General features: G+C 64.5%; 2 protein-coding genes across 2 annotated transcripts; one reads left to right on the forward strand and one right to left on the reverse strand.

Moving 5' to 3' along the window:
• Positions 1 to 297: 297 nt before the first annotated feature.
• LOC142036275 (fibulin-7-like) lies at positions 298 to 3,497 on the reverse strand. The gene is made up of 8 exons (XM_075039403.1): positions 3,429 to 3,497; positions 2,818 to 2,974; positions 2,492 to 2,662; positions 2,169 to 2,294; positions 1,882 to 2,004; positions 1,650 to 1,787; positions 1,412 to 1,550; positions 298 to 658 (listed from the first exon to the last, which is right to left on the reverse strand). Exons 1-8 carry the CDS (start codon positions 3,495 to 3,497, stop codon positions 298 to 300), a joined length of 1,284 nt encoding a protein of 427 aa, XP_074895504.1.
• Positions 3,498 to 5,288: 1,791 nt separating this feature from the next.
• Positions 5,289 to 10,041, forward strand: LOC142036276 (C-type lectin domain family 18 member A-like). The gene is made up of 12 exons (XM_075039404.1): positions 5,289 to 5,478; positions 6,027 to 6,118; positions 6,610 to 6,834; positions 6,934 to 7,031; positions 7,507 to 7,628; positions 7,717 to 7,824; positions 8,314 to 8,406; positions 8,547 to 8,653; positions 8,793 to 8,922; positions 9,001 to 9,097; positions 9,194 to 9,285; positions 9,448 to 10,041. Exons 1-12 carry the CDS (start codon positions 5,289 to 5,291, stop codon positions 9,483 to 9,485), a joined length of 1,392 nt encoding a protein of 463 aa, XP_074895505.1. The 3' UTR covers positions 9,486 to 10,041.
• The last annotated feature ends 960 nt before the right edge of the window (positions 10,042 to 11,001 follow it).

The following is an 11,001-nucleotide window of genomic DNA, read 5'->3' on the forward strand; positions in this document are numbered from 1 at the left end:
CACGTGCCATCGGCTTGCTCTGCTGTGCCCCTCTGTGTGCCATGGGGGCAGAGAGGAAGGGGGCTGGCAGAGGCAGGCACCCCCAGACTGGTGCCCCCATTGCTCGCAGGGTTTTCCTTGCAGCCTTTGCGACAGGCACCATTTCTGCTGCGATGGCTTTGCCCTGCCAGCCATGAGCAAGCATTATGGGAGAGGGAAGTCCCCAATGGGACAAGAACTGGGACCACTGAGCTGAACCCTCTCCATCACTCCCCAGGGTAGACCCTGGCTTGGCCCCACACCCACCTCCAAAGGGGATCAAAACTCATATGGGGACACAAAGGCTGTGACCTTGAAGATGTGCTTGCCCAGGAGGACCTTGCGGGAGAACTCGCTCATCTCCAGCTCCACCTCCAGCGTGGCTGGCCCGGCCACAGGGCTGGTGAGCACCAGCTCTCCCGTCTGCCGGTCAGAGCGCCGCACGGCAAAGACGCCCTGGCCCCGGCCGCCCATGATGGCAAAGCGCAGGCTGTCGCCCACGAAGCGGGTGGTGGACATCTTGAAGAGGACGCGGGGCACGGTGCGGTTGGCCTGGAGAGGCAGGTAGTGGAAAGAGATGGAGGTGGCAGCCAGGCGGCAGGCTCGGCTCTCCATGGGGCAGGGGTTCCTCTCACACTGGCTGCCAGGAGAGAAGGAGTACAACCACTCAGTGCAGTGGTTTGGCTCTCGGGGAGCTGCCTGCATCCTTGCAAACAAGCCTAGCCTGCACTGCAGGTAGCATCTCCAGCTCCACTGCCGGTCCTGTGGCAGAGCAACCCAAGTCAGCCACATCTGAGTGTGCCCAGCATCGGTTCTCTGTCCCATCCCTGCCTCTGCCAGGCAAATGCCATGCCTTGCAGGGATATGGCTCTGGGTCGCACTCCGAGGCTGGGACCTGGGTTACAACAGTCCTGGCTGGAGGCCAGGGATGGAGCCAGGCTCAGATGTGCCTCCCACAGTGGAACATCCCTTGTTCAGAGCAGGGATGCTCCTCCGCTTGGGTCACTTGTGCTCAGCCGCAAAACAGTTCAGTCTTACAAGCAGGACCAGGGGGATTTTGCCTGCTGGATGGCAGCCGACGGCACTGCGTGGACGTGCAGCAGAGGGGAAATGGCATCGTTCCACCCAGGCTGGGGCTCTGGGGGGCTGAGATCCTGGATTAAAATCACCATGCATCAAGGTGCTCCCACCTGCACCCCCAGCCACTGGCATCCCAAAATCATTGGGGAGCATGCCAAGCACACTCAGGCACCCTACCTGGCAATTGGCTGCCAACGCTGGCTGGCACTCACCCTGCTGCCTCTGGTTGACGTGATATGGTCCTTAGGGCACCACAGGACCCATCACCTGGGGGAGAGAGCATGACGCAGCCCGAGCCACATGTGGTACTCACAAGGCGGAGGTCTTGACGTAGCTGGTGTTGTGGCGTGGTGGGGGGCACTTGGGGCGTACGCAGCGATGGCCCCCGAAGGTGTTGATACAGAGTTCGCCCTGTGTGCAGTTGTGCTGCTTCCTGGCGCACTCATTCACGTCTGTGGCAGTGACATGGGGTGAATGGGGCTGTCCCTGCTGCTCCCCACCGCACCCCTGGTCCCGTGGGATGCTCTCTGCCCTGCACCCACTGCTCTTACCCTCGCAGGCATTGCGGTCAGCATGGAGCAGGTAGCCGGGGGGGCAGAGGCAGCGGTAGGAGCCGGGGAGGTTGAGGCAGTCGTGGAGGCAAAGCCGGGTCTGGGGACTGGACTGGAAGAGCTGGCACTCGTCCACATCTGGGGGAACAGAGCAGAGCATGTCTGGGGCTCTCATTAATGCTGAGCCTCAGTTTCCAACCCCCCCCCCCCGCCATCCTCATGTCCCTTTTACCGTGGCACATGCCGCTGGCTTGCATCTGGAAGCCGGCATCGCAGCTGCAGCGCCGGGAGCCCGGGCGGCCCTCAGCACAGCGGGGCTGGCGGCTGAAGGAGGCGTTGCTCAGCGTCACCCAGTCTGCGGGGGTGAGCGGGTGTCACTGCTGGGGTGGGGGGCATGGGGACATGGGTGGGGGATGAGATCCTGGGGGGCTGCCAGGGAAGGGGGAGGCGGGTGCTGCATGGCTGGGTGCTGTCTCCATGAACATCCCCGTCCTCTGCAGCCCAAACCTGAGCACCTACAGGCGTAGACGGGGCTCTGGCAGCTGGGGCCTGACCAGCCCCGGGGGCAGAGGCACGTGTAGCTCTGGTTGCCATCCACGCAGGTCCCACTGTTGGCACACGGGTTGCTGGAGCAGTCATCAATGCCTAGGGAGAAGGAGCTCATGAACACCGGCACATTCTTGCCCCACCCTGCTGCCCAGCCTCAGCGCCCATTGCTGCAGCCTCTGGGCTGCTCTCCCTGCAGCCGGGGGAGCAGAGCGATGGGACCCCGCAGCTTGGGGTGACAGAGGAGCCCCCGGGGAGGGCTGAGCCCGTGGCACCCCAACCCCATTCCACTTCACTTCTGCAGAAGGGCTGGGTGCCGCTCCACGTGCGGTCGTGTCGGCAGGCGCGCGTCTCGGAGCCCACCAGCCGGAAGCCAGCGTCGCAGACGAAGTGAACGTCGTGGCCCACCCGCACGCTCCGGCCCAGCATCCGTCCATTCAGGGGCACCACCGGCTGCGGGCAGGTCTCTGCAGACAGACAGACACGGGTGAGGACAGACATTGCCAAGCTGGAGCCGACCTCAGCCCTGGCGAGGAGCTGAGGGTCCCTCACCCAGGCTGCTCGCCAGGTGTCCGGGGGTCGGAGCCAGCCCCGTGGGGATGTCACCCCCGGCCGGGTTTACCGTTGCGTTTGGTGGCCTGTCTCTGGAGGCGGTTCTGGAGGATGGAGAGCTGCTGCCGGAGTCCACGTGTGCCCCGCAGGTGGGCGGCCTCCTGTGCCACCAGCAGCTTCTGCATCTGGCGCACCGCGCTGAGCGCCTGCTGCTGGCTCAGGCACTCCTGGGAGGACACAAGGACATCCCCATCACCCGCCAGACTCCACCACCACCCTGCCGCAGCCTGGGGGGACCCTGCCCAGCAGGCAGCATCTCTGGGGTTGGTTTGGATGCCCTGCCCTGGGCAGAGCCCCTTCCTCCCCATCCCAGTGTGGGGGCTGCCCCTGTCTCTGTATCTGCTCCAGCTTCAGCCCCTCTGCTTGGTCCTGCCCCAGCACTTGGATGCTGAGGAGCAGCTCGGATGCCCCAGGTGGGTTTAGCATCATCTTGCTGCTGCAGCAGAAAAGCCCCACAACCATCTCCCCTGGCCCTGGGCAGCCACGTGGGCACCATGGCTGTGCCGTACCCCCCAACCCGGGGTGGTGATGGGGCGCTGGGGTGTGAGAGGTGGGTGCTGAGAAGCCCCCAGTGGGGGGGGGTCTCCAAGGGGACTGGATGGGGGGCACGAGGGTCCTTACCTGGGCGCTGCCGAGGGGCAGCTGCAGGATGCCCAGGGCCAGCCAGGCTGGCAGCGGGATTAGGAGCATCGTGCCGGGGCTGGCTCCGGCTGCACAGGCTGCAGGGACGAGATGCTGGCAGTCCGGTTCTGCCCCGCTTGCTCACAGCCGCGCTCCTGCGCTCACCGGGATTTATTCACAGCGCGTGCCCGTGTGTTTGTTGGTTTTTCCCCTGGCCGAGGCAGAGCCGTAGGAAAGTTTCCCCTTGGCACTGGCACCAGCCTCTCCCTTCCCTTCCCTCTCCGCACATCAGAGGCTTTGGGGCCTTTCATGTCACAGGGCCAGCAGATGCCGGGGCCAGGCAGTGGCTGTCACGGCACTTGCTGCGGTACCGGTGGTTCCGGGCTCCCCCCCCAGCCAGCCACAGCTCTGGGGCTCCCCAGCACGCAGGGGTGAAGGATGAGGCTAATCCCGTGTGTTTGCTAAGCATGGGAAAGTTTCCCGGGAGAAAGGATGGCTTTGGAGTCAGTGCCGGCACCCAACTCTCCGGTGGGGCTGGGGCTGCTGAGGAAGGCAGCCTGGCAGCACCACGGACTTGCCGGCCTCAGCAGGGCTTTGCTGGGGTGAGCTCAGCCACGGTTGGAGCCTACAGGGGGACCTCAGGGCTCTGCTGCAGCCTAGAGTTGGGGTGCAGGTTGACATTACAGTCGGCATTAGGGTCAGGGTTAAAGTCAGGGTCAGCATTAGGTTTAGGGTTAGGGTCAGCATAAAGTTTAGGGTTAGGCTTAGCATTAGGGTTAGGGTTGGAGTTAGAGTTGGGATTAGTGTTAGACTCATGGTTAGAATTAAGGTCAGGTTTTGGGTTAAGGTTAGGGTTAGGGTTAGGGTTAGTGTTGGGATTGGTGCCAAGGGTTTAGGTTCAGATGAACAGGAGGTTAGCAGGAGGGTTAGGGTTGGCATTAGCAACCCCAGGGTTCAGGCCAGGGTTAGGGTTAGGCTCAGGTCGAGGGAACGGAAGGCATTCAGAGCTGGATTTCTGCTGACATCCAGCTCAGCCCTGATAGCTGGCAGGTGGGATGTTCCCTGTCCCTCCCACCCATGACAGGCCTGAGGAAGTGGCATGGCAGCATGTGCCTGCCCCCCAGCCACCCCCAAGCAGGTATGTTTGAAGCCCACATACCTGCCCTGTGCCAGGGGAGCACCTCCAGCTCCCCAGCATGGGTGCTGGGAGCCCAACACTGGAGCAGAGCCATCGGGGTGCTACTGAGCCCCCGGAGCAGCATGGGTTCTGGGACCCCTGCCCAACCCCGAGCGCCTGCTGATATGTGCCCCCCTGAGCCCAGCATCTCTCCCACTGCCGGCCCCCCAGCCCTCGCATCCTCCCACCCCGTAACCATGCTGCCCAGCTCGCCGGAGCGGGTATTTGGCTTCGTGCCTGTGGCGGTGTGTGTTACCTCCCCAGCATGTTTAATTCATGGGGCAGGAGGAAGGCTGGCAGCAGGGGCCCCCTTAGCTGCCCCTCCAGCCCCATGCCATCCAATCTCCCAGTGCTCCAAAGTGGGTGCCACTTGGGACCCCCTGCTCCTGCCTGCCTTCCCATCCCAACCCCGGCTCAGCAGCGGGGCTGGGGCAGAGCACGGGGGGCCAACCCCGCTACAGGACATCCCAGCAGGGCTGCAGCCCGGGGCCCTGGGAGTTGTCTGCCGTGTTCGCGCCAGCGAGCAACTGTTTTGACAGAGCTATTACTCACCCGTCAAGCTTTTGTTCGAGCTGACCAGCGGTGCCTGTCTGGACTCCTGAATAGGATCAAATCCTGCAACCAGACACACACACACACAAGCACACACAAGCGCGCAGGAGCGCGCAGCCGAGCTTGCCCCAATGCCAGGGCTGCTGCAGGGTGGCTCGTCTCTCCCGAGTCCTCACTCCAGAGCCATGGGGGTCTGGTCCCCCCCAACCCCAGGCACCTGCATGAAGCTCTTGGTGCTCCTGGTTTCTAACCTCCTGGTGTTTAGAGTGGGTGAGACGGGGTCGGATGCTCTGGAGAAGTTGTCCACGCTGGCTCCGGGAGGTAATCGGGAGAGGGCCTGGGGGGGTCTGCTGCTGGCAGCAGGACTGGGGGGCAACTGGTTGAGGGGGGTGGGTGCACCCTAAGCACCATCCCCTGGGGCCAGGCCAGGCGGGCAGGGGGCTGGGTGGGTGATGGGCACCCAGGGATGGCAACGGGGGTCTCGGTGGATGATGGGGGCTAGGGATGACATGGGATGGAGTTTGGGGGGGGGGGGGGCATGGGGCTGGTGATGGGATGGGATGAGCAGGGGGGCTGAGTACATTCCTGGCAGTCTCAGCCCACCCATGCGAGACAGGGGCTCAGCAGGCTGGACCCCCCCGCGGCCCCTGCCCCTTTTGTGCTCCCAGCCCAAAAGCGCTTTCTTCTCTCCCCTCGAGTCTCCATGGAGACCCGGGTGCCTTCCCCGTATCCCCGGCTGCAGACGGACTCTTTGGGGGGTGGAAGGGCCCCCCGAAGGGTCCGTCCGCAGCCAGGGATATGGGGAAGGCACTTGCACCCCACAGCCCCCTTGGCCCCATCCCCAGCCCCTGCTGTCCTGCCCCCTCCAGCTCTCAGCATGAAGGAGAGCTTCCTGGTGCTCTCCCTGCACAACAAACTGAGGAGCAAAGTACAGCCCCCCGCCGCCAACATGCAGAAGCTGGTGAGCCCCCCCTGGAGGTGTTCATCTGTTCCCCCCCCCACCCCCTTGGATGTCCCATCCATCTCCCACTCCATGCCCAGGGATGGGGGGGCAGCCCATGGGTGCTACACAGTAGTTCGTTAACCAGCTAATGAAGCAGAAGACCTGGCCGGCGTGGGGCCCCCGGGGAAGGACATGCCACCGGCACTGCCAGACCCAGCACACACCAAGGGCAGGGCTGGTCCCTTGGGGACCCCCATGGGGTCCTCCAGGTCCCATGATGGCCCTCAATGTCCCCCGATCAGCCCACACCTGCACACCAAGAGCAAGACTGGTCCCTTGGGGTCCCTTGCAGCATCCCCCATGGCGACCCTCTGATGTCCCCCAGTCATCCCCTGGACTGAACCCCTTGGTGGTCCCCAATCCCTGGGTGGTTCCCTGCTCTCCCCCAGCATCCCTGCCACGGGGGCTGTCCCCGGGGACCCTCTGTGGCTCACGGCACACCTACGCAGGAGTGGAGCGAGGAACTGGGGCGGCTGGCCGGGGCGCGGGTGGCCAGCTGCCTGGAGGGCCCCGCTCCCCCGCCGACCCCGCAGCTGGGCTGGAGCGAGGCCCTGCTGCCAGCGGGCGCCGGGGGCTTCGGGGCCGTTCTGGAGCGCTGGTTCGCTGAGGGCCAACACTACGACTACGGGACGGGGCGCTGCGCCAGCAATGCCACCTGCCGCCATTACACCCAGGTGGGCATGGGGGCCATGCGGGGTGGGGTGGGGGCGGCAGGGGGGGCCCAGGGCGGGTCTGAAGGCCCGGGGACAGGGGTGACACACACTCTCTCGCAGCTGGTGTGGGCCACGGCGGGGCGGCTGGGCTGCGGCCGGCACCCCTGCGCCGGCAGCCACGGCCCCAGCGAGGCCTTCGCCTGCGCCTACTCCCCAGGGTAAGGGGCTGCTGGGGGCGGTGCCTGAGCGGGAAGGGGCGGGGCTGAGCGCGGGGGGGTGGGGCCTTGGCATGAGCGGGCGGGGCTGGGAGGTGTGGGTGGGGTGGCGAGGGGGACTGGGATGCGATAGCCGTGGGTGGGCGGAGCTGGGAGAAGCCCTTCCCCCTATGTGGGCGGGGTCTCCACAGGGGTGTGTCCGGGTAGGGGGGTGGGCTGGCCTATGGGGATGCGTGGTGAGGGGGTGGGGGCGGAGCCTTGCCCTGGCGGTGGGTGGGGGCTGGCGCTGTGGGCGGGGCTGCATTCCAGAAGTAGACGGGGCCTATGAAATGTGGGCGGGGCTGGTGGCGTTGGAAATGTATGGGGCTGGTGGTGTGGGCGGGGCCTTGCCCCAGAAAGGGGCGTGGCTTGGCTGTGTGGGCGGGGCAGGGAGCTGGTGCCAGATGGGGCAGCCGCCTCCAGCTGCCTGCGGCGACAGGGGCAACTGGGAGGTGGCGGGGACGCCTGTCCTGCCCTACAAGCAGGGGCCCTGGTGCTCCCTCTGCACTGCTGGCCTCTCCGGCTGCTTCAAGTCCTGGGACCACGGCGGTGGGCTCTGCGGTGAGTCCCTGCAGTCCCTCTGGCCCCTGCGTGGTCCCCGGCCGTGGCGTAGCCCTAGATGCCCACGCCGCCTCTCTGCTGTGCCCAGAGGTGCCCAGGAACCCCTGTCGCATGAGCTGCAGGAACAGCGGGCACCTCGACATGAGCAGCTGCCAGTGCGTCTGTCCCCCCGGCTACACGGGCAGGTACTGCCAAGGTGAGAGGGGCATCCACGCAACCCTGGCCTCCCCTTGCCTCTAGAGATGCATGTGCATGGCCAGTGCAGTGCATGTGTGCAAAGGGCTGGTGCAGTGCACACGTGTGCATGGACAGTGTGGTGCATGCATGTGCAGTGTCGGTGCAGTGCACGTGTGTGCATGGACGGTGCAATGTAAGCATGCACAGGGTAAGTGCAGTGCATGCGTGTGCATGGCTGGTGCAGTGCATGTGTGCACAGGTCCAGTGCAGTGCATGCATGGGCACAGCCAGCACAGCATTCATGGTCTGCTCGGTGCCCGTGTGCACACAGCTGTGCGGCACATGTGTGCACAGGGTCAGCTCAGTGCACTCGTGTGCACGGGCCGTGCAGTGTGGGCAGCTCAGCTCAGTGCCCCGGTGTGCAGCGCAACCTAAATCGGGGTGGGCAGAGGTTGCCGACACCCCCCCCCCCCCCCCCCCCGCTAACGCAACACCTTCTTGCCCGCAGTGAGGTGCAGCGGGCAATGCCTACATGGGAAGTTCAGGAAGGAGGAGTGCTCCTGCCTCTGCGACGTGGGCTACGGCGGAGCTGAGTGCGGCAGTGAGTCTGCACCCACCTGCACTGCTTCAGGGTGGCAGCAGGGATCTGCAGGCAGGGACCCCCGGAGTGGGGCTAAGGGTCCTCTGGTGGGCCTGGCTCTGCCAGCACAGGGACCCACCTGCGCCTGCCTGTGCCCCCAGCGAAGATTCGGTTCCCTTTCCACGCCTGCGACGTGAGGATAGACGATGACTGCTTCATGGTGTCCCCTGAGGCCAATACCTACTATGGAGCCAAAATAAAGTGCCAGGTGAGCCCCTGGGATGCTCTGGGCATCCCTTTGCAGCTGAAAAATGCCACCTGTGCTCACAGCCCCCCTGTGAATCTCTCCGCTGCCTGGCGTGGATCTGGGCCACGTGTTTAGGGCTGACTCGCTCCCTTCCCTGCAGGAGAAAGGGGCGATGCTGGCCCAGATCAGAAACCAGAAGGTCCAGGACATCCTGTCTTTCTACCTCAGCCGCTTGGAGACTGGTAACAGGGTAACAGACACCGATTTTGAGACCGGGAACTTCTGGATCGGTGAGTGACAGCAGCAGGCAGGGCGCGGGCTGCCCAGGGGGTGCGGGCAGCTGTGGCAGCCCACGTCGCACCCCCCAGGTCTCACCTACAAGACATCCAAGGCTTCCTTCCGCTGGGATGTGGGCGAGCCATCGTCCTTCACCAGCTTCGCTTTCGGGCAGCCAGACAACCAGGGGTAAGTGCCTGCTGGATACAGACATCCGAACTCTGTGCGGTGTCGCTGCCATGCCACAGCACTGGCCAGCTTTACCACCCTCCCACCGGGGCACAGGTTCGGGAACTGTGTAGAGATGCAAGCGTCAGCCGCCTTCAACTGGAATGACCAGCGCTGCAAGACCCGAAACCGGTACATCTGCCAGTTTGGTAAGTGAGCAGCCAGGAGCCCTCCTGCACCTTTCTGGGGGTGTCGAGCCCCAGTGTTGCTGGCCCCCGGCTCTGCTGGCTCTGTGCCCTGCTGCCAGCCCTGCCCAGACCTCTAGGTCCTTCCTGGCGCAGGAGGCACTGACTCTCTGCATCCCATTGCAGCCCAGGAGCACATCTCCCTGTGGCAGCGGGACCCCTGAGCCAGCAGCCCTGGCCACCGGCCAGTGCTGGCTGCTGTGCCGAGCCCGTGGCGCAGGAGGACTCCATTGCCGTGCCAAGCCCAGACCATGGCTCAGGAGGACCCCTCCACGACTCCCCCACTCAGGGGACAGGGGGCTGAAGCGACGCACAGCACCAGGACCTGGCAAGAAGGGCACATGCTCTACATCAGCATCCCCCAAACAGCGTCATCTTCTGCCCCTCACCTTCCTCTGTCACTATCATGCTGTGACAGCCCCCCAGAGCAGGGAGATGCCCCCGCAGCAGCCAGGTCCGACAGCATCCTTCTCCTAAACTGGTAGCCGGGCTGTGTCCGGACCGTGGTCCTGATGCAATGAGGGGCTGAGGGGGATGTCTGGGGAGCACAGACCTTGGCGTGGCTCAGGGTAAGGACTCTGCTCAGCTCTGAGCCATCGTCCCAACCTGGGTGGGAACCCCTGAGCCTGGCACTGCGGGTTCCTCACCATCACCTGGGTCTTCATCATCACCCAGTTCCTCACCATCACTCAGTCCCTCACCGTCTGCCAGGTGGTTAATAAAGACCCTCTCTCCCTTCGGGAGAGCTGTTTATCTCCTTTTCCTCCCCCAGACCCACCAGACTCTCCCTCTGCCATGGCCCGCATCGTGCCCGCACTGGGTGGCACCTCCAGCTCCATCCCTGGAGCAGTTGCTGGGGTCGCAGGAGCTGGAACTAGCCTGGCTCCTGGCTGAGCTTGTGTCTCCAGCACCCTGGGGGTGTTTTGGGGGGGTGGTGTTAGCCAAGAGCTGCTTCTTCCAGCCCCAGGACATCCCCAAGCCACGGCAACCCACGTGCTGGGTGCAAGCCTGTAACCCCAGCACTAGTGGGTGTCTGGAGGGGACACGCCACTGCCATCTGCGAGCTGGCACCCTGCAGGGACCCTCCCACCACAGAGCCAGGGAGTCACTTCCTTCGGCTGCCTTCCTCCCTTCCAAACAGCCCACTCCAGCACAGGGCCAGGGTGGAAATTAAAATGTCCCCAGCCAGGGCGTTGCATGCCAATCGTTTGTGCTGCGGCTCTACGGAGGGAAGGCAGGAGCCGCAGTGCCACCGGCAAGGCTGGTTTCATGGCTCTGGGGCAAGCTGGGCAAACCCAGGGTGCAACCAAGCTGTTGGCCAGGAGGGCAGGGTCCAACAGGCCAGAGGGGGCTGGAGGCAGGAGATGGGGGAAGGAGCCTGGGGAGGATGGAGGATGAAGGATGGAGAATGGGGATGGAGGATGGGGCATAGGGGACGGAGGATGGGGATGGGGATTGAGGATGGGGGACAGGGGATGGCGGATGGGGATGGGGGATTGGGGATGGAGGATGGAAGATGGAGGTGGATGGAGGATGGGGATTGAGGATGGGGGATAGGGGCTGGAGGATGGGGATGGGGGATTGGGGCTGGAGGATGGAAGATGGAGGTGGATGGAGGATGGGGATTGAGGATGGGGGATAGGGGCTGGAGGATGGGGATGTGGGATAGGGGCTGGAGGA

Source organism: Buteo buteo, chromosome 11 (assembly GCF_964188355.1).
Source record: "Buteo buteo chromosome 11, bButBut1.hap1.1, whole genome shotgun sequence".
Classification (NCBI taxonomy): Eukaryota; Metazoa; Chordata; class Aves; order Accipitriformes; family Accipitridae; genus Buteo; species Buteo buteo.

Excerpts from the sequence above, each read along its gene's own strand:
- LOC142036275 (XM_075039403.1), bottom strand. The coding sequence starts at position 3,497 with ATGCTCCTAATCCCGCTGCCAGCCTGGCTGGCCCTGGGCATCCTGCAG. Across the intron at positions 2,005-2,168 it reads CCAGAGCCCCGTCTACGCCT|ACTGGGTGACGCTGAGCAAC; the intron begins GTAGGTGCTCAG and ends TCACCCCCGCAG. Across the intron at positions 1,551-1,649 it reads TGACCGCAATGCCTGCGAGG|ACGTGAATGAGTGCGCCAGG; the intron begins GTAAGAGCAGTG and ends TCACTGCCACAG.
- LOC142036276 (XM_075039404.1), top strand. The coding sequence starts at position 5,289 with ATGCCAGGGCTGCTGCAGGGTGGCTCGTCTCTCCCGAGTCCTCACTCC. Across the intron at positions 9,098-9,193 it reads GGGCAGCCAGACAACCAGGG|GTTCGGGAACTGTGTAGAGA; the intron begins GTAAGTGCCTGC and ends ACCGGGGCACAG. Across the intron at positions 9,286-9,447 it reads CCGGTACATCTGCCAGTTTG|CCCAGGAGCACATCTCCCTG; the intron begins GTAAGTGAGCAG and ends ATCCCATTGCAG.